The sequence below is a fragment of the Scomber scombrus genome, chromosome 10 (assembly GCF_963691925.1).
Source record: "Scomber scombrus chromosome 10, fScoSco1.1, whole genome shotgun sequence".
NCBI lineage: Eukaryota > Metazoa > Chordata > Actinopteri > Scombriformes > Scombridae > Scomber > Scomber scombrus.
Genome location: NC_084979.1, coordinates 30234515 through 30258037, shown reverse-complemented (window position 1 = coordinate 30258037; position 23523 = coordinate 30234515). Strand labels below are relative to the sequence as shown.

General features: G+C 39.3%; 1 protein-coding gene across 1 annotated transcript in view; it reads left to right on the top strand.

The window, feature by feature from the left end:
• The first annotated feature begins 5439 nt into the window (after positions 1-5439).
• The window catches only part of LOC133987981 (cryptochrome-1-like), a 35586-nt gene continuing 17502 nt past the window's right edge, over positions 5440-23523 (top strand). The window contains exons 1-3 of the mRNA XM_062427488.1: positions 5440-5555; positions 9892-10055; positions 22916-23024. Of these exons, the coding sequence (XP_062283472.1) occupies positions 9898-10055; positions 22916-23024 (267 nt within the window). The 5' untranslated portion in view covers positions 5440-5555; positions 9892-9897. The remainder of the gene's footprint in view (positions 5556-9891; positions 10056-22915; positions 23025-23523) is intronic.

The window sequence follows — 23523 nt, the reverse complement described above, 5'->3', positions numbered from 1 at the left end:
TCCTTCTTTCCTTCCTTCTGTCCTTACTTCCCTCTCTCTTTCTTTCCTTCCTCTCTCTTTCCTCCCTTCCTTCTTTCCTTCCTCCATCCCCCTTTCTTCCTTCCTTCTGTCATTCCTTCCTCCCTCCCTCCCCTCCCTTCTTCTCTTTCTTTCCTCCCCCATATCTTCCTCCCTTCCTTCTTTCCTCTGTCCTTCTTTCCTCCCTTGTTCCTTCCTTCCTTCCTTCCTCCCTTCCTTCCTTCTTTCCTCCCTCCTTCCTTTCCTTCCTTCTTCCTCCCTTCCTTCCTTGACTCGAGGACAACAGGAGGGTTAAGATGAAGTTGGTTTAAAATAATGTAAAATAACAAAGTAAAGTTAATGCTACACTTATACTTAATTCTAGGTGAAGTACAAGTGTTTTATAAGCTGTATAGAACATTTAATAAAATGTTGCATTCTGGGAAATGTAGTAGATAGATAGATATACCTTATTGACCCCAAACTGGGAATTACAGGGCATTACACAGACACATAGTGATGATACAGTGACAATAACAACATATAGTATAAGGATATAAAGAATAAGAATATAAAAAAACAAACTATACATAATAAAATAGCAAAATATATAGTAGGTCAGTAGCTTAAGATGAAGTTGGTTTAAAATAGTGTAAATAACTTAAGTCTAGGTGAGGTACATTGAAGTGTTTAGCATTTTATAAGCTGTATAAAACATGTAATAAATGGTATTTAACACACTAAAATGCAGGTATAAGCAGATATATGCATTTTTAAGTGTTTATTAATTCACAGTATTTGTCAACAATTATAATCTTTCTTATATTCTATATTATTATAACTTAGTTTAACGATAGATAATCTATTTATATACCAGCATCCAGTTGTAGATGCCCATAGGAGGAGTTGACAAATACATTAATATATCCTACTCACAACTGCATTACATTGTGTGTGTGTGTGTGTGTGTGTGTGTGTGTGTGTGTGTGTGTGTGTGTGTGTGTGTGTGTGTGTGTGTGTGTGTGTGTTATAAACCATTTATTAACTGATTATGTATTATACTGCTTATAAATGCTAAATAAGGGGACTTAAAGTTCTTTTAACCCTTTACATACTGTTCATATCCTGACTCATAATTAATCTCTGCACCAATTCACCTTCATAAATTCCCCCTCAGTCATTAATAAATATTTGATTAATCCTTCTGTGAAAAAAAAGACATTCATAATCACTGTTTAAGGTCCAGAATATGAAGAATACAACATGTTTGAATGCTGATTTTTAATTTTTTTCCTAATAAACATGAGTTAAGTTTGTACATTTGCATATAAAAATGTGTGTCAGCTGCACAAAAATTTAAAAAATGATGCACTTTATTTCCATTTTTGTAAACTGTGGGTCACATTAGGGATAAATCTGGATTAAGGAAATGTCTTTAGGGTGTTTTTACAACTCTCAAATGTAAAAATGGGTCAAATTTGACTCTGGACAGTATGTAAGGGTTAAGAACTCAGACTTTCACAAGTATGTGTCTGTAATTTCAACTAAAAATGTTGTATTCAAGTCTAAAAATGAAACTTTTACACAAGTGTCTTTGTAATGGTTGATGTTCACTTTTACTTGAGGCATTTACTTTTAAAGTCTTTTCTCTACTGCAGGTACAGGAGAAGGTTACCCACAGAAACTGAGAACATTTTATCATGAAAACACGTCATAAGTACTCTAACCGTCTCTAACCGTCACACACTGACGATAGAATTTGCTGATTTTGCAGACTTAACGTCAATACTCCAAAAAGGCCTTGAGCCCAGACGTCAGCACTGCCAGCAGCAGCGGCGAGGAGTCGCTCGAGGAGTAGATGGTGTTTATACCCTTAACCTCTCGCCTCCCTGGAAGTAACGCAAGCAAACATGCAATTACATCAAAGACCGGGTCTAGACGTTTGTTTTGTACGACCCAGTCAGATAAATGGCAAAGCTTCAAAAAACAGGACGTACTGTATTATGTAGATCATCCGTAGGTGTGATCTCAAGAAGGCTGCATGACTAAAAGCAGTTATGTTTAGTTTCCACAGATGGACTTCTGAATTTCACTCCTCTCCCGCCAATAATACCCCACTTTTATTGTGTCTTTTATTTCCTTTATAGCAATTTTCTCTGCAAAGTTAAAACATTTTATTGTGCAAAATTGACGTAAAATTGACGTAAAAGAAAAAGTCAGCTGATTATCCTCCAGAAGGGCTGAATGACATCATGATGCTGACGCTGCTATATAACAGTTCACTGAGAGGATTTTTCATCTCGTTTTCTTCATTCAACAGATTTTCCGACCATCTGCTGACAGAAATAGACAGAAATAAACTTCCCCACACAATGTGTAGCTTTGTTTTGTTTTTTACGTAATAGCTGAGTTAAAATAACTTTGGGTATATTTATACTGTAATTAATAGCAATTGATGGTCAGGAGTCCAGATGGTCAGGCAGAAAGTGGCAGATCTGAAGTCTCTTTGATTAACATACAACAATCCCTGTGCAGTAATCCTGCAATTTCTTACTATCTTACAATACATATAACACTGTGTTATTATTGCAGTAATATCCTTCACTGTCATGCATAAACTTATACACTCTATCTATTAATACATGCACATAAACCACATCTATAAATACAGTAACTTATAATGCACACAACATGTAATCCAGTAATCTTTGAGCTGTTATGCACACTGGTGTTACGTGTATTATAATCCTGTATTATACAATATACAGTAACAATGTGACCTCAGCTTTTGTCTTACTATTGTTTGACCTGTTATTGTTTGTTTTGCTGTTTATGTTCAACCCTGCATTCATATGTTATGTGCATCTCTGCTGTAAATGTGCCGTGGGGGGGGGGGGGGGGGGGGGGGGGGTGAGGATGGAAGTGGACAGTGTGGAGTCAGTGAGAGAAAGGAGGGGAAAGCTGGACAATCCCTCTCATCCTCTCTATGCCGAGCTGAGGCGGCTCAGGAGCACGTTCAGCCCCAATCTCATCCAGGCACGTGCTTCTTTCATAACATCAACCATCAGATTACATCACCACAGCTCCCAGTACCATCAGCCATCAGACTGTACAACACCACAGCTCCCAGTACCATTACCATCAGATTACATCACCATAGCTCCCAGTACCATCAGCCATCAGATTACATCACCATAGCTCCCAGTACCATTACCATCAGATTACATCACCATAGCTCCCAGTACCATCAGCCATCAGATTACAACACCATAGCTCCCAGTACCATCAGCCATCAGATTACAACACAACAGCTCCCAGTACCATCAGCCATCAGATTACATCACCACAGCTCCCAGTACCATCAGACATCAAACTGTACAACACCACAGCTCCCAGTACCATCAGACTCAAACTGTACAACACCACAGCTCCCAGTACCATCAGCCATCAGACTGTACAACACCACAGCTCCCAGTACCATCAGCCATCAGACTGTACAACACCACAGCTCCAGTACCATCAGCCATCAGATTACAACACCACAGCTCCCAGTACCATCAGCCATCAGACTTTACAACACCACAGCTCCCAGTACCATCAGCCATCAGATTACAACATCACAGCTCCCAGTACCATCAGCCATCAGATTACAACATCACAGCTCCCAGTACCATCAGCCATCAGACTGTACAACACCACAGCTCCCAGTACCATCAGCCATCAGACTGTACAACACCACAGCTCCCAGTACCATCAGCCATCAGACTGTACAACACCACAGCTCCCAGTACCATCAGCCATCAGATTACATCACCATAGCTCCCAGTACCATCAGCCATCAGACTGTACAACACCACAGCTCCCAGTACCATCAGCCATCAGACTGTACAAACACCACAGCTCCCAGTACCTCCCACCCACACTGATGTTTGGTATATTAATAGTACTTATTTTTAATACTTATATTAATAGATTATTTTATTGTTTATTTTATTTTATTTTTACTTGGAAATACTGTTATGTCAATTTTGAAATTCTAGGTGTAAACCTGTAAATAAGCTGGACTGGTCCACTAACATGGATACAGTGTACCAGAAGGGCAGAGTCGCCTCTTCTTCCTCCGCAGACTGAAGTCATTTGATGTATGTAATGAAACGCTGTATATGTTTTACCAGTCGGTGGTGACCATTGTCCTATTCTTCGCTGTAGTCTGCTGCAGAGAGCAATGTGAAGCGGCTGGATAAGCTTGTGAGGAAAGCAGGCTTGGTGCTTGGTATCCTCACAGTTTAGAGACATTGAGGAAGGCTGTAAAGGGCTACAGGTGCAAAAGGTAGAAGCAATAATGAACAATCCCAAACAGCCTCTCTACAACACCTTTAAAGTGCAGGAAGAGCAATTCTGGCAGTGGGAGGCTCATCTCATCTCACTGTGCTGTAAGACAGAGCAGTTCAGGAGCTGCTTTATACCTGCAGCCATCAGACTCTACAATGAGAACATCATTAGATAGTGATGGGGCACTGCAATAATAATTCTGATTAGTCTTTCCTCTTCTTAATATAATTTTCTTGTATATTTTTAATTAGTTTTATAACTTTTAGGGTTTTTAGTATATCTTTTATATATATTTGTGTATATGTTTGAGCTATTGGATACATGAATCTAATCATTGAGTGATCCTTTTTGTTTAGGATCCGAGCTTTTAAAAAATGTCAAAGCATGAATAAACTCGTATCTTAACCGGCTAGGTTATTCCTTTAAATTAATACAAAGGTGGGGCAGTGTTTTTCCTTTTCTTTTCTTTTTAAAAATAATCCAAACATGTGTCTGGCTGCAGGCAATGTTTGTGCTTGTTGACGTATCAATGGACTTCCGCGTTGCCATGCTGCTTAAACGTGACCCGGGATCTTACTCACCAAACACCAAACCGACCAATCAGAGCGCAGCATTGTTTGCACGTCGTCATTCACGTTCCTCGGCTGCGTTCATGACCATAGGAAATACGAGCTTTTATGGATTTTCTCACGTTTTATCGCGATTCATTTTGGCTGTTACATATAAATAATATGAGCTACTGCGCTTTTGGTAATCTTTTTTAACCCTTCTTATTCTAATATCACACCTGTTGTAGAAAAAATCGCACTAAACCACAAGAAATACGGTAATAACTTGAATAATACGCATTTAATTAACCAAAAAGAGTCGTTTTCATCACATTTTTTGCTCACTATTCTCAAACTAGTACCACACAAATAAACACTATCCTCTCTATTATGTTTTACCCTCTAATAACGTTAATAACTCACGTGTGAAACCCTTAAAATCCGTCCACAACCCCTTTGCGCCCTCAGCATGATAGTGGGATAAACTGGGCCACGCATGCGCAGTGAGTCGAACTCTTATGAAACAAAGTAGCACAGCAGCAGTACGTAAGTATCCTGCAGGGAAGCAAGAGACAAGTCGTACCTCACACAAGACTTCTTCTCACATCTAAAGCAGTTGAGGAAATGCTACTATCTTTGGGTTTTACATAAATATCACTTCCAGGGAGCCATTGCAAGGTAAGACGGCTCCTTTTTGCAGCTCTGGGGGTTTTATTTTAAGGGGGAAAGAGGGTATAGTTTTATAAACAGCGCCAGCAGTTGCATAAGCATTACTCTGGTGACCCCGTTTTGATGTATATAGAGACGTTGTTGAGTCTTACACTTCAAGTCATTTGTTATTGTATCTGTTTAGACTCTTAAAAAACACCCTGAGATGTTTAGGACATGTTTATATGTGGTGGTATGTGGTTTGAATTGTGGGTGAAGTTCATATGAGATGGATATAATATCACCACTACCCCCCTTCCTCCTGTTCAGGATGGACAGAGTGACCTAATTTCCATATGGAGAAGTCATAACAGCTCAACAACTGTGAATTCATACTTTAAAATTTGGCAACAAACCCATCACATGCCTTTAAAAAAAGACATTGTTGTAGTTTTAATGTGAAATGTAACAGAGCTGAACATTGTGCATTTAAAGGGATGCTCATGTTCACAGTGAGCTGGAGCTGTGCCATTTTGATCTATACAGTCTTCACTGAAGGTCACATTAGGAGAGATTATATGAATGATTCCTAATTTAACTTATTAAGATGAAAATAATGTATTGTTGTTGTTAATTACAGTGTAAGAATCAATTATTCTTCATGACACAATTATGTGTACTACTTATTAATCTGTGAATCATTCTCCTGATTAATCGAGTAGTCGTTCAATCTATAAAATGTCATAAAATAGTGAAAAATGTTTAATTAAGCCCATCAATCTGTATGTCATAATTATATTCAGTTTATTATTATTATTATTATTATAGAGGATAAAAGTAACCAGAACATATTCACATGTAAGAACCAGATCATTTTAGCCTATAATTGATTATACAAAAGATAAAAGATAAATAAATAAGTTGGTTGGTGACATCATTGAGGCTCACCCTCCATCTGCTCCCACCCACCCTCCACATCTGCTCCTGGTGTGCACTGTGGAGGAGTCCTGTATTGTAGTCTTGAGTTATTTCTGAGTGAATTGCACATAAGACATGATGAGTTATTTCCAACACTGATGATTTTTTACATCACGGAGGCTCTCCTCAAAAATCTGCTCACCGGCTGTCGGCTGTATCGCCCACAGAGCCACACAGAGACTGGCGGTGCAAATTTTAGCAATGCGGTGGAGAATATGATGTGTTATGTTTCTAAGTTGTGACAAATGATTATATCCTGTGGTAAGCCAGGTTCATCAAAGGTGACACAACATGTAATCACCAATGCTCTGGAGCTAAATCAGCTTAGGGAAGAGGGGAAAAAAGCACTTAATTTACTTCTTACACATGTTTGTTTGCTTAGATTCTTCATGCTATATTTTTTAAAACTCCTAGAAATGTCAGTAAGGTTGCACAACAGTCCCCAGTATAGCTTGAACTTTGTTGTGAAACCCTGCTTGTCATCAGTCATCCAGGAACTTTTAAAGCCTACCAACATTGGCACAGTAAGCATTAATCACGTTGATCAATAACTCTTACGAATCAGTGTAATGGAGAGAGTGCACGTTCTCATCCCTCTGGATCGCATCAATGGGCTCTGAATTTGTTAATTAGTGATTTACAAGCTTCTTACAGGGATTGGATCCAGCTGCAGATGGATTCTTACACTGACCCAGTTTAACAGTGTGAATGAGATGATTTCTCTGAATGGAAGTGTATTGACTAGTGGAAATCTGTCTTTGGCTTCCTCCAATACATTAACAACACACACCATATCATGAGGACGTTAAAAACATACAACTAATAAGTGTGCAAAGGAGCAGGAAAACAGCAGGAGCCATTGTAATAAGTTATAACCTGTTAAAAGGTGTCTTTAATAGTTAAAATAATTATAATACTTGAGTTCATAAAGCATTCAATCTATCTGAATGGTTACAGATTTTTATCAATTTACGAGCTTTTACAAGAGCTTTAGCTGATGGAGTTTGCCCAGTTGTCATGGAGACGCCTAAGTTGTCTCTCTCTGCTTCGACACCGGTTTATCAGCCTTAAAATGATATGTTTTTCTTTTCTTTTCTTTTAAATAAAGTGAAATGCAAAGTGTGACAAGTAGAATGAACTCAGCTTTAAGGATGTTACATGTAAAGGAAACCTGCGCCACCTAAAGCCAGCACCTCCTCTGCTTTAATTACAGTTATAAACCAGCTCTATTCAAATTGCCTGCAACAAAAGCAGAAATGTCTTTAAAACAAGTTATTATGAATGAATTTCAACTTGACAGCAAGTCAAAAACAACAGCTGCTATTTTTTATGTGTTTTTTTTTGTAACTGCTGACAGTCAAATGAGAAAAAAGAGGAAGGTGGGATTACATGTATTTCAGTCTGGATTTGCTTATTTAAATCCCTTTTTTTGAATATTATGATCTTGTGAATGAAACTAAAGCTTCTCTCTGCTCCGACTCAGCAGATCACATACAGCAGATCTAGTGAATTAACCTCCTGGCGAGCCATAAGTTAGCAATCCAGCCAACTAATTAAGTATGCAAATTAATCATCGCCTGTCCGTCTGTAAGGAACATTTTGTTTTTCTTGCACCGCCGTCAGCTGTTCACTTTAACGCGCCAGCTACTGAGATCCACAGAGGTGACAGGAACTACACATGAGTATTCCTAGATAAACAAAAATGCAGTGAATTAAACATTTAGCAGGAAATAAGCTATAAAAACAAACAAAACAGAGGTTGTAGTGAGGCATAAAGTTTTCTTCATTTAGCAGCTACATCCTCACAAATCTCATCTGTCACATGTTGACTTTAGAGCGCTGTTACCTGATTGTGTGTTTTTTTTTTTTTTTTTCATGTCTCCATGTTTGCCAAAGTTCAGGCTCTGTCCTTACTTGATTTAGGAGAAGTACATGTTACCCTTTGATCACGAGCCAATCAACTCTGTAATCCAGTGGCTCATACATAAGGCTGCGTGCCCTAGTTACAATGGCCTAGGGTTAGGCGTAGTGATTTATTGCAAGTAAAACGATCTACGTCATTCATAGTTTTAGCGAATGGAAAAGATTCTTTGTAGGTAAATATTGTTTTAGTCTCAGGCTGCAGCTACCCATTATTTACCACATTGATTACATGTTTTATGTTCTATAAGATAATGAAAAATGCTCTTCACAATTCACAAATAGTCAAAAGATATTCAGTTTATTATCACGTATGACAAAGAAAAAAAACATCAAATTATCACTTTTGAGAGGCAGGAACCAGCACAAGTTACCGAAGTGATAATTTGATTATTAAAATAGTTAATTTACTGTTTTATTAACTAGTTTGTTGCAGTTCTAGTTGTTTGACTGCTTGTCGTTCCCCTCCAGAGATCACATGACGTCATCTTTCTGCTCTAGTTGTGTCTCGGGATGTTTCTGATGCACATTAAGTATGTTGCAGCTCTGCAACACTGAACCTGAACTTGAAGAAACAAGTCAAGTCCTAAATTACAAATTACAACAGAAGTTATCTCATGGCTCTTTTCACATAGAGCAGTTTTAGATCCGACTCTTTAATTTTACCCCAGGAAAAACTCTTTCCTTTTAAATGGGAAGAAATCTTGAGAGAGAGAGAGAGAGAGAGAGAGAGAGAGAGAGAGAGAGAGAGAGAGAGAGAGAGAGAGAGAGAGAGAGAGAGAGAGAGAGAGAGAGAGAGAGAGAGAGACGAGAGAGAGAGAGAGCGAGAGAGAGAGAGAGAGAGAGAGAGAGAGAGAGAGAGAGAGAGAGAGAGAGAGAGAGAGAGAGAGGTCACCTGCAAGACAAGAGAGCACAAAACTCAGAGGAAGACAGGAAGTTAGTAACATGCAATAAAAAAACTAATGTTAAACAATTGTTATAGTCTAAATCCTCAGTTGATCAACTAATTGACTCATTGATCGCATCTCTATATAATATCTCTTTTGTGATGAGATTTTTCTGACTTATAGCTGCTCCAGTTTTGTAAGTTTTATTCTACTTTTGGTCACTTTCAGCATCCATTGAAATGTTTTAAGCTGCCAACAGAAAGAGCAGAAAACTCTTTCACACACTGCGGAGTGACGATGTTCCTGCTCTATTCCTGGCTCGTCCCACACTGTTGGCAACAGTAACACTCAGATGCTTCACTTGTCTCTCCTCATGGGGGGACATTCAGTTTTGTACTAGTCTTGAGTGAAATGTTAGAAAGAGAGGAGAAAAAAAAAGGAAAAATGTGAGCTGGCAGCATCGTGTTTTATTCTGTACATACTGAGCCGTTATTTCCATTCAGTCATTTCCAGCTCATCTCTGTCTGTTAAGACCAAGTCGATGATCTTTCTTTTCCCTCGTCCCCCTTTCCTCTTGTCAGATTATCATGGCCCCAAATTCCATCCACTGGTTCAGGAAAGGTCTCCGTCTCCATGACAACCCAGCACTACGGGAGGCTATCCGGGGGGCGGGCACGGTGCGCTGCGTTTACTTCCTTGACCCGTGGTTCGCCGGTTCCTCCAACGTCGGTGTCAACAGATGGAGGTAAGATACAGGGTTTTTTTGGGGGTGTCGTCAGTTTGCTCGTGTTGTGATGATGTCGTCCCGAATTTGTGGTCAATAAGATATGAAAGCTGTACAAAATTAGGCTCAATTTTGGAGACTTTCTTCTAAACTTTCTTTTGAATGACGTGAAATTCCTAAAAATTCCTTCAATATGAGGAAAAGGAAAAAACACGCTGTGGTAAAAGTGATCACAGAGACTAGAGATATGCAGACATTGATGAGATTCAGACGGAAACAAAACAGTCATTTTTTAAACAACCACCAGCCCCAAAAGTTGGAAACTTATTACCTAAATAAATGATTTCAAGCTGATTGTAATCAGAAACGAACAAAGTGCGTCATTGAGGATTTAGTTTTCGTCTCATAGGAAACATTGAAAGACAAAAGTTAGTGTCTGTCCAGCATTTCGACATGTCATCATGATACAAATATGTATTGAAATCATATCACTCCGCCTTTATAAATGAGAACCATTGATACAGACGTAACACATATGTTCACACTTATATTTCTATGCTGATATAATAATATTTCCTACAGAGAAAACAGGCATTATAAAACAAGATTGTGTTGATATTCTGTCTATTTAACACCTTTTATCATAAAAAGAGTTGAATTATACTTAGTGTGTCTGATTCATTGGAAACAAGCTGCACAATATCTCCCAGGCTCATTTTGTGACACCCGTTTCTATTCATGGTATTTTTATTCCTTTTGAGCAAAAATGATGATAGTCAGTCATCAACTGCTGGATTGGAGGGCAGCTTATTGTGCAGCTTCCAGGTGTGAATGTGTGTAACTGTGTCAATGTTCCTGCTTCCTCTCTGTGAAACAGCGCTGCAATGCTTCAACACACAACATGATGTCACTGTTTCTCTGCTTTTGAAGCTTGTATTTGTTGTCTCTGAGGCTTTTAGATGGAGGTGGAAGTATACTTTTGTTCATTTCTGGCACGCTTTTAGAGGCTTGTTTACTCTTTTCTTGTGTATGTACATGTGAAGTCAGCATTTTGTATGTAAAACCATCTTTAAGACTTCTGTTTAGGCATTAGGAGTGTTTTCTTTTCTTTTTTTAAGCACCATAGAGCTCCCAAAACAGACGCCGTTCTTTATTTAAGTGGATTTAAAAGACAAAAATAAATAAGTGTTTACAGCACTGACCCGGATTGACTTGCTCAGTTGGTTTCACAGCCACAGGGTGCCCTTTTGTTTTTAGTCTCCGCTCACATAATCCCCTTTTATAGAGGTCAGCCAGCAGGTAGCCGAGTGAGGAGGCTGCCTTCTCTAGACGAAGCAGGATGACTCCAATGGGGGGGTCTCTGAAGTAGGTTATTAAAAATTGGTGTATGAGCTGCAGGTATAAATTGTGTGTGTGTGTGTGTGTGTGTGTGTGTGTGTGTGTGTGTGTGTGTGTGTGTGTGTGTGTGTGTGTGTGTGTGTGTGTGTGTGTGTGTGTGTGTGTGTGTGTGTGTGTGTGTGTGAATTCATGCGAGTCTGTTTGGAAACCATCATATCTTCGCTGCAGGGTAGGAGAGTCGATATCAGTCCAACTCTGAAGTGCTATTTGTAGTCCCTGCACAGCAATAGTCAATATTGAAGGCAGTGACCCAGCGATATCCAGCTGATTGGGATACTAAAAATGTAAACAGATAAGCAGCCGCGGCGGCGTCCAGGCTGAAAGCACACATCAGTGACGCACGTGCCTATTTGGCACCTACAGATTCCAAAACATTTTTTAGGTCACTAATTTATTCATTAAAGACTTGCTGAGTGAAATAAAGCTCAATAAATTGTTATACTTGAACCATCACTTTAAAAAGAAGCCTTTTGTGTCACATTTAACACATTTCTCTGACGTCTTTCTAAACTTTTGGACCTTCATTAGAACATACATTGCAGATGTTTGTCTTTGAACAATGCCTGTCTGAGTTTTTAATAAACTTACAGGTGGCTGCAAGAGTCTCTCAGGGCAATTTTAAGTGAATGGGTAGCTACTGCTGCTCACATTTAATTGAGAGTCTAGAGCTGTGAGACATAGCATTTATCTTGGGGAATTTGAGACACATCTGTTGGTAAAAACTGTGAGTCTAATAACTTCCTCAGTTGACAAGAAAAGAAAAGGAGAAAAAAATAAAGAAGGCAATCCATTTCGTATTTCAATTGTAGCGTGGGGGAAATGGCAGAATGTGGCCCATTTATCTGATCTGGGCTAAGATAGTGACGCACAACAAAACACTCTGCTATAAGACACAAAGCTACAAGAAAGATTTTTTTGTCATAGGTCACAGGATGAACCAGCGTCGTTAAATTGAACAAATCAAAACAGAATTGAGGTCACTGATCCCTGCACACAGACCTGTTTTATTGTGTGTTACCGCTTGTTATTGTCCCATATATACATACAGTATAGAGGCACACAGAGCATTTCCGATAGATCAAACTCATGTCTATAGCGCTAATAACCAACACATGCTCAGAAAGTGACACGAAAACCTGTCCAGATGCCTGCAGGTCTGTGTATGACAGATTATCAGCCAATTAGCAGAGTTATTTTTACCCTAAACAGGGATTTAAAATGCTCTGTAGGTCTGTTGTGGTCAGGGTTAAATGATTATCCCATGTTACGACTGGGGAAACTTTGCTCACATGCAAACTCACAAAGACAACGTTAAGCATGTGTAATGTTTACCAGGAATGAGTTTAGCAGATATTTGACAAATAAGCCAAATTATTGGACAAATTAAAGATCTTGACCTTATGATGGAGCTAGTGGAAAAGACAAAGGATCACCAAAGATATCACTTGTCATGCTGAGGGGTTCATGCATGTTTTTACCAAATTTTATGGTAATTGTTGAGATATTTTACTAAAAACTATGAATGTTAATCACGTGGTGACACTAGTGGAAAGGTTAGATTAGGTAATATTAGGATACATAATCTGACAACCATGAATGTGTACCAATGCAACTTGTAGATGTTGAGATATTTCATTGGATACGTGAGAGTTCAGACCAAATTAAAAGTCGGGTGATCGTCAAATTCAGTTGCATACATCTCCTGAGGACCATGAATGTCTCTGCAGAATTTCATGACTATCAGTTCAATGCTTGTTGAGTTTGGACCAAAGTGACCAACCAACAGACTGACTGACCGATATTTCCATTGCCATCCCTAGAGTCATGCCACTAGATTGTCTATAAAACAATCATCAAACATCAGTGTAGAGCCCCATTAAGACAACTTTTTGACCAAATAGCCCCCAAAACAGGGTAACCTCAAGAAATAAACTGATGAATGAATGTTTTCCATATCACAAACTGTAAGATTTAGATAAATTAGATCAATAGAAGATTAGAAAGCAATGGCCTCTTCTTCTAATATATAATCTAACAGTATCCATGTATCCATCCACCACCACATTTCCCCCCATTTTTGGCTGCAACCGACAGCTAGTTCTCTGATCCAGTCTCTCCATTAAATGTCACCAACTAAAAGCATCATTATGACTGCAATGACTCTAAGAGCCTGACTGCTGCATCATTTGAGTTCAATTAATGTAATGGACCAGATGTGCTTCATGCCAGAAATTAGATCCTCCACGCTGAATTAAACAGTGAGATTGTCGCAGATGTGTCATGAATAACATGTTTGTTTATAGGCTTATTTTATATTCAGTCAATTGTTCAGATTTAACAAGTCACGTTCCTGGAACTTGTGTGCTTATTTATCACGGTCGTGCTTTTCTTGACCCATTTTCTAAATGTTTTGAAGCATGCAAATGTCAGAGATGATTTTAAACACTCAAAAAAAAGTCCGGGTCATGTTGGATAACCGTGTGCTGAAATTGGAGCAAGCGCTCACAAAAAGTAGGTCCTACTCACACAGGACTAAAACAAACACAAAGTCTATCCTTAGTAATGTTTATTGATATCTTTTCACTCAATTAAGACAAAGTCCTGAACTGTTTCTTCTTCTTGCCATAAGGATGTCTCTTCATCCCACTGTTACTATTAGTTTCCTGTTGGTTTTAAGGAGGAAGGACATATCCCCAGGTTGTTTCCACTAACTTAGCTTGAACTGTATATTTTCCATTTCCCTTGATTTTCTTTTACTGGCGGCAGTTTGTTGCCAATATTTTATACATTTCTAATCAGTGTGGAGAGTTGTCCTCTGAGCAAAATTCACTGAATGTTATAATAAATCAAATATGTCAAAGGTGGATCAAAAAGCAGGAGACCTCAGGCAACAGGAACTGAATAATTAATGTTTGTTCAGGAGCAGAAATCAGGAGTGCAGGCAAACCAGAACAGATGATCCAACAGACACTGAAACGAAAACGGGACTCGTGCTGCAATCCATTGCAAGTCGGAAGTCGATAGCTCTGACCTCCGATCTAAATGTGTCCCAATGCATCTGCTCAGGAAAACATGGATGCCTGTAGCAAACTGAACTCTGAACTTCACAAGCATCTACTGAGGACCTTCAGATTAGCACACTCTAAAAGAGATGAGTAGGATCTTATGCATCCTCGCAAAGACTTCTATCAAGTTCAAATCGACTGCATGGAAATGGCAAAAAAGTTATTACAGCACGTTTCACAACACAAGCTCTACATAATTAATGTTAGTTAATGAAGAGGGTAATTCTGCTTGTACACAGTGTGCTTCGTCATATTGCTTTGACGTCAGGTGGATCTTGCCCGGGTTTCCGACTTGGAATACCGACTCGAATGACTGTTTAATTCCACTTTTCCGAGTAGATTGCAGCATTGTGTACAAACTGTAGTAATGAGGGAATAGGGAACAAGTGACCAAACAGGGAAAACAGGCAAGGAGCTGATTGGCTGGAGGTAAACACTGGAAGCAGATCTGGGCTGATGTCGAAGGCTGATATAGGACACGTGTGGAGGGAGGAAAAACGTGGAGGCGAGGAGTACTGGAGGCGAGGGACTTAAAGGAAATAACACAAAGACATGAATGAATGACAGGATATTGACAATAAGGGATTTTTATCACAGTTACATTATTCTCTGACCCTGAGTGTCAAGGAAAGCTTTAATGAATAAAAAGCATGAACCACAGGAAGCAGACAACAGATTGATGAAACGTTTCCACCATAATCACAGTTCAACCTCTTTCTTAGAGCGCAAGGTGAAAAGATCGAACTGCAGAAGTGAAGATAATCAATTGTTTTTCTGTCTGTGAGGAAATTTGAGAAAGAAATGTAGGTTAGTGTGACTTGAGTGGTTATGTGATGGTGACCTACTTGTGATGAGGCTTTCCTGCATGGCCTGTTCCAGCGGATACACGCTGGAGGAAAGTGGAGGTGCAGGCAGAGATGAATGAGGAAACAGTGAAAATAAAACTTCAATTTCATTATCTGCCAAAAAACACAAGTCTAAAGATGTTTCTACTTTCTGTCTTGTGCTTCAAATGCACCAAAACATGCTTTCTGCAAACACCAGAAAAGAGGAAAGCCAAGTTTTCTCAAACTCTTGATCTGTACATTTAAGTTCTTTTATGTTGAATTTAACTGACTTTACTTCTTATTTCTGCACAGTGCTTAAAACCCTCAAGCTCTAAATCTACTTTACCGTATATTAAGTGCTATAAATGTTTTTATGGCACATTAAATTATAAACGAATAGTATTTTTTTTGCATTTGTTTTGTATATAAATAGTTAATTGCATGGTTATACTCCTGCTGAACTGAAGAAAAAATGTTTAATTAGTCAAGTTTCAACTGGTTTCCATCTCCACTCCATAGTGCAATTAAGTCTAAGACTAGTTTCCCAAATGTTATTGAGCTTGATTCGTTATATCTGGAGAACTTTTGGGTAAAGACTGAAGTGCAAGACTTTAGTGATTTGCTTAAAATAAGGAGCAAGTACAAAAGCATCAAGAGAAGCTTATAATAACCTCAGCACTGCATGAATGCGCTCTGTGTGACAATGTGAATTATACACAGTCGCTGTTGTTTCAGTGTAGAATAAGACTAGACACAGTTTCCGCTGCAGAGGCCATAAAGTGCAGGATGTGTGGTTAAGAGAGCAGTATTATTGTTCCTGTCTGTAACATCAACAATAGACTCATCATCAGCCAAATATACAGTCAGGTATTTATTTCTACGACCGCATTCATTAATCAGTCAGCTGGTGTGTAAAGTGCTGCAAATTAGCTGTGGTTGTCTATTACAATGGAGAATGAGATCAAGACATCAATCATCAAAACAGTTGCTGATAAAAAAATGTATATTTGAATAATTTTGTCTAAAAAAAATGATGTAAAAAGACTGTTAAAGTTTCTTAGAGTTCATGATGACGTCTTGTTATATCCAAAGATAATCGGTTCACCATTATCTGACACAGAAAAACTTACATTTGAGAAGCTGCCACCAAAAAATGACTATTATCAGAATAGTCACTGATTAATTTTCTGTTAATCTGCTTATTGATTTATTGATTAATCATTGCAGCTCTACATGTAAACATTGGGTGACTGATCAATAAGTTGACTGATGCATTTATTTCTTCTGACTGTCACGGCAGCTTTCTTAAACACATGATTTTAGCAACTTAGTACATTGATTGATGATTTTTGATTTTTTTTTTTTTTATTAAAAAAGTGCCCAGCCCAAATGTGCTTACAAGGCACCAAAACAAAAGAAGAAGAGAACAATTAATAACAAATGAAAACCAGATAACAGACATTAGAGCAATTAAACATATAGTCCGTCCTGACGCTTTTTCCAGGCTTCAGATACATATTTAGCCAACTTAAAGACATTAGAGTTAAGCAGCCAGTCCATTCTGTCATCATCAGAGCACCAGAACATCATAGTACATGTTGTTATAACCATGGGTGATGGATGATGTTCCCATTTATTGCAACAAGTTGAATTTTTACAAAAACAGCACTTTGCCACTTGTTTGAGACAAAGCTGGATCCCCACCAACTACCGATACTAATTTCATGTTTATTTAAATACATGCAGCCCAATCACCATGTGAACACAACCTACACTACACACTTGTGAGCTATATACAGACACTTTTAATATTCAAATTCAAATGACTCCTACACATGATGCGATTGATAATACACTTAAAATAGAAGTACAAGAGACTAAACTCGATAGCCCCTGCAGCTAAATCCATTTAAACACCATGAAATCAAACATGGACATTTAAAAAAAACTGGTTCAGAGTTTTTTCCTCCTTGTTGGCTGCGAAGCTCAATCTTTTCCTTTTTTGTCTACAGACAGTTTCATAGGTCACACAAGTCTCTTACGTTGTCCACTGAGTAATTGAAAGTCCACATTTTTTCCAGCCGGCCTGGAATTTCAGTCGGGTACACTTTGTTCTCTGGCATACTTCCTCCGCACGTTCCAAAAATGACTTGGTATTTTGCAATTTAGGCGTGGCATTCCTCCAGGGTGCCTATCCGCCTCCGCTAGTAAATGTTCTCCAGGTTTTTATGTGTTTTATTTAAACAGACAATTACTAACATCAACTGTTTTATAGTAGTTTCCCCCTGATTTTGGATTATACACCAATGACTCTTTTGCTAAAGTGCTAAATTTGCTGCACATTGAAGTTGTTTTTTTTAGCCAGTTTGATTAAATCCTGCAGGTTATTTAAGATATTCTCCCATCAAGCCCACTCAAAACCACAGGAAGCAGGCGGTTTTGTGGTCTAACAAGATTAGTAATAAGTATAATCTCAGTTTCATGTGTCAGACTATCCCAGATAAACAGTCATGCATGTCACATCTTTAATTAGAGCTTATCAACCTGTTTTTAAATCGGGTGAAAGGTGAAAATAGGGTGTTGATATTTGCTGCTTTGCACCTCATTTACAGGTCGCCAACCAAAACTGTTTGTGCCAATAAAAAGGGCTCAATTCATCTCAATTAAAGCTGCATGTTTTACCTTTAATTTATACTGTTAACTAAATTGAAACTCAAAGAAAATAATTAAGTGAAGTGGAGGAAATGATTTGCCACCTCAACCCAATTTTGGCTCAACCTATCAGGATATCAAGACAATTATATATTTGCAGGAATCCCACAAATAAACCACCACACAATAAAAAGAAACCCATTATAAATCAATATATTCTCCATATTAAGCAGCTGAACAGACTCATTTGACCATGTGACTCCAGGACAGTCCATAGGAGCATTTTTCTAATCTAGCGCCCCCAACAGGACATCTTCATTAGTCTGTGCTGCTCTGTACTTCATTAGTCTGTGCAGCGGCCTCCTGTGATCCCACTGTTGATTTAACGCCTCCATCCACTTGTTCGCAGATGTTGGTTGGTTTTTCCTTTTTTTGTTATAAAAGGCTCAGTAGATTATTGGAGTTCATTCAGTTAAATAGCAAAATAACACACAAGTTGATTTGAGAAAGTTTTCCCCCCTAGGAAGAAATGTATTCATCCATAAACATGTTCTCTAAAAGGTTCACTGCTTCATATTCACACTTCAACTGCCCAGTTATTCTCTCACTTCTCCAACTGAGAGAGAGAAGTACTGTGTGTCTTCTACTGTGTGTGTGTGTGTCTTCTTCTGTGTGTGTGTGCGTGCGTGCGTGCGTGCGTGCACAGCCCAGAATGAGGTTACTAGGCTATGGGATTGTGTTGTGCTGCGGTTGAAGCTGTTACGACAGATGTAGGCCAGAACAGTTATATAAGGGTGCGCGTGCACACACACACACACACACACACGCGCACACACGCACACACGCACACACACAAAGCCTGCCAGGAACATCAGTAGCGGCTCTAGCAGCACACAGACTCAAACATAGAGGAACAAATATGGAAGCACGCACTAGTGCTCAGGCACGCGGACACTCCTTATCCATGTGCATGTACACACACACACACACGCGCACACACACACATACACGGGCTAATGCTCCTTTTCACACAAAGACACACACAGAAAAAAAGGCTTGCATGAGTGCCGGTGGGCATACGTGCTTATCTACAGCACGTGTGAGCTCATGCGCATGCTTATGTGCACACACACACACACACACACACATAACAGCTGATAGCATATTAGTGACAATGATTTGCTGAGCCTCTTGTGTTATTGTGTCTGAATCAAATGAGCCCACAGAGACAGAAGGAAGGCAGCCAAGAAATGAGAGAGAGAGAAGAGGATACATGTCACAGTGATTATGGTTCATTATGGGTTTTAAGTTGCTTTGCTTCGCTTGTGATGACTGAATGTCCTTTTTTATGCGACAAGTGGCAGTTGAGGAATGCTTTATGAATCATTTCTCTGCATCCTGTGCTGCTTCAGATGTCGACTGTGTCTCTGTGTGAACAAACATGCAGAGGTGTAATCATAAAATGATTTTGTGTGATCGCCCTTGTAGCAGATGTCCGTCTCTGCATGAAATGAATCAGTGATAGTGTTGCAACCTGCCCTAAAAAGAAGAAGGTGTTTGAGCAATAGAGCAATGTTTCCTGTGTTCTGGGTTTCACAAACTGCACTAAAAGAAAAAAGAAAAAAAGCTTTAAAAAAAACATTTCATACTCGTTTCTTTAACAGGAAAAAAATCCCTTTTTAAATATATCAGTTTTGAGTTTTCAAGCTGTTAAATAAAAGCTGTTTATTTTAATTGTGTGTACAGTTAAAAAAAACAGTGTTAAAGTTTGTCTTATTGAATAAATGTGTGCATATTTTTGTATTTCAAATCAAAAGCCTAATTTGCAATATCTAAAATCCTGATCTGATCTACAGACGGTCAGCGGTAGAAGTTGCTGCACATGTTCATGTTTCATAACTCTTATCTGTCACATATATATAAGCAGGCACGTGCCTAAACTGCGCATAACCTTACTGCCCAGCTCTGCCCTTCTGTGTGCGGATTGGGAGCAAATGGAGATTTGCCTGCGAGTGAGACCTCCTCTGGTTTAATGATCAGGCCAACGAGGTCAGACGGGAAGGGAACAGAACTCAGCAGAACATCGCCACCTGATTCTGCTAATGATCAGTCCTGTAGGTCAGACACAACAGAACGAAGCAAAGTCTAAATCGCTGGTGCTCAACAGTTCGACCTGTGCTCAGAGAGAGAAACCAAACATGATTCAATTGAATTTAAAACACTTAATTTATCAATGTTTTTATTATTAGTGTCCTGCAAGAATCTCAAATTCTCATGTCAGCTTTTTATATGCAGTCTTACTGTATTGATTGTACTGTAAAATTACTCAAATTATACTATATTATACTACAGTGGTAATATCAGAAAAATGGTTTTATGTACTCAAAGCAAAAGTATTTCTTCCTTTTTTTTCTTTTTACATAAAAATACATGTTTTTTTATCGATATCTCAAATTAACTGAACACCTATGACATCCAATTAAAACAGAGTAGAAATTAAAAGCTGTTAGTAGGATTTAATAAGAGAAAAGTGAATCTTTAAAAGGTCTTTTTTATTATTTTTAATGCTGTAGAGCTCAGTGAACAGACGTTGGGAGCATACAAGGACAGACAGTCAGCAGTTTAGTATGAAACTGCCAAACTTTTCAGAACATTGTGACCTGGTGATATAAAAAATGTAAATCATCTCTAAAATTTAAAAGTGAGTCAGTGCTCAGATGGGTTGCATCTGCATTTTTAAGCTAAAGTCTGTTCACATAATTAGCTTAACACCACTGAGTGAGGTTTAATGCTTCACAGTCTTGTTCTCCTTTGATACGGTTGCATATCCTCCTCACTGTGTGCTCCACTTTTCTTTTGTTATGGGGTTTTTATTTATTATTGTACTATGATCCTGCAGGGATTACATTTTATCCCCCTGTAAACTCGCGGTTGGAACAACAATAAAAAAGACTTAAGTCATAACCTAAAACATGGCTGGACTGTGTATGAAATGCTAGAGGTTACAGTTACAGTGTAATTTCATTAGTCAGTCAGCCAGGGACACACTTACAGGTCTGGCTCTGGTTTGGCTCCTGCAGTCCAGCCATAAAAATGATGATTTTACTCAACTTGAATCTGTGGTAACCATGGTAATAAATCCACTGTTAATATAATTGACAACCATTGTGTTCTGCCAAAGTGCAGTTGAAGTAAGAACAGTTCTTAAAGCAAAATAAAAGTTTAAAAGTTTGACCCAGTTTAAGACAGAGAGCATGTTGAAGCAGGATGCGTTAAACAGGACTTTGGTACAACAGTAGGCGGAGGAGACAAAGAGTTGTTGGAGTTTACAGATGCCTGATTGTCTTTGACGACTCCTTTTTCGAATCTCCTCCTCCAAACTGATTTTATTGTCCGTTGTGAGTCCGAGATATTAGAAGGTGTCGACCATTTCAACTGTTTTGTTACTGATGAGGAAGCTGGACTGACAGTGTACCTATTACTATTTCTCTAGTTCTCCTGGCATTGAGATGAAGTTGGTGAAGTTCACAGCACTGGGTGAAGTGTTCAACAGGGTTGTGATGAATGAGTATTTGAGGTATGGTTGGTGGGTGAGGGCTTGGTGCAGTCGTTGGTGGGTGAGGGGCTGGTGTAGTCGTTGGCGTGTCTGGTGTTGGTGGTGAGTTCAGGTGATGTTGCTGTGCAGGAGATGGATCAGTTGAGTGTTGAGTTGATGAAGCTTCTGGATCATCAGATGCCTTTGAGTGGTATTGAAAGCAGTGCTGAAGTCGACAACGCGGTGCTGGAGGAGTCTTCTGTGCCCCTCTTGGCCCTGTAGGCAGATTAGAGGAAGCCTAGTTGTTGGTTGATAATTGGCAGGATGGTTTGTAGCAGCAGATTCTGCAGACACGTCATTATCATGGATGAATTATTGTAGAAGAACTGGTGAGAGATCCATGGTGACAGTGGTCCAGGATGCCATCAGGCTCCAGGGCCTTACACAAGCTAAACCAGCTTGTTGGGGTCATGTGGAGAAACGGCTCTCAGTCTGTAAAGTCCCGAGTGAAGAATGTGTTTTGGTTTAGTGGTGAAAAGTTCTGTTTGAGTTGATGTAGAGAGACTGTGTTTGGGTTTACATCCAGTCGGGGTTTCCACCATCTGGGAAGCTTGTTTAGAACAGAGAACGTTTGCGTCATAATTGTCCTTCAGGCAACCGACGCAGAAGCTCTTTACGTTTGTACAAGCAGAAGGCTCCTATCTGCCCACATGGCCACCCACATGCTCGCTTTTGTTGTAAAGAGCATCCTCTCCTCCAGTGACCGCTTTATATCCATATTCATTATGCTAATTGGAGCTGTATGGTTGTGGTTCATTCAAATTGACAAAGATGAACAGACTACTGTATGCATTTGAATTACTGGACGCGTAGATCACTGACTAATGTGTTATTGTTCTAATCAGCGAGCACTCATCAGCTTCATAAGGACAAATATGAGTCACTGAAAATAAATAAAAGATATTCACCTTGCACATGTACTAATGGGAATGCTAATGTACAATAATTTGCAATGTTTTATTTATTTATTCATTTTCAGACAGGAAGACACACTATTTAGTTCTGATGTATGTTGATCCATTAAAGCTTCAAATGTGTGTTTGACAGCGAAGGAAATGTGTTCTCACCGGGTGGTCGTTTGTCTCATAAAGGCCAACAACACACACGCACACACACCACAGGACATTTTTGACAAACTATTCCAACAAAACAAGTTGATGTCAGTACAATATGACATCAAGCAAAGATGAGAACTCTTAATTTTCTTCCAGTAAGCGTAGTGAAAGTCTCGCTTCAGTTGCCACAAATCACAATCAAGTAATTCTCCAGCAATAAATGTAATGTCTTTCTTCCTTTCCTCCTTCTCTTTCTCTGCATCCTCTCTCTCTGTCTTTCATTCATCAGGTTTCTCCTCCAGTGTTTGGAGGATCTAGACGCCAGCCTTCGGAAGCTCAACTCACGCCTTTTTGTCATCAGGGGCCAACCAGCCAACGTGTTCCCTCGGCTCTTTAAGGTCAGCATCGATTATCTCATTTAACCTTTGTGTCGTCCTCCCGGGACAAATTGACCCCGTCTGTTTTGACTGTTCCTTCTTTCCTCCCTTCCTTCCTTCTGTCTGTCCTCCCTCCCTCCCTCTCTCTTTCTTTCCTTCCTCTCTCTTTCCTCCCTTCCTTCTTTCCTATGTCATTCTTTCTTTCCTTCCTCCCTTTTTCCTTCTTCCTTCCTCCTTCTTCCTTCCTCCCTTCCTACCTCCTTTCCTTACTTCTTCCTCCCTCCCTCCTTTCCTTCCTTCTTCCTCCCTCCCTCCTTTCCTTCATTCTTCCTCCCTTCCTTCTTCCCTTCCATCCTTCCTTCTTCCTCCCTTCCTTCCCTCCCTCCTTTCCTTCCTTCTTCCTCCCTCCCTCCTTTCCTTCCTTCTTCCTCCCTCCATCCCTCCCTCCTTTCCTTCCTTCTTCCTCCCTTCCTTCTTCCTCCCTTCTTTCCTCCCTTCCTTCCTCCTTCCTCCCTTCCAT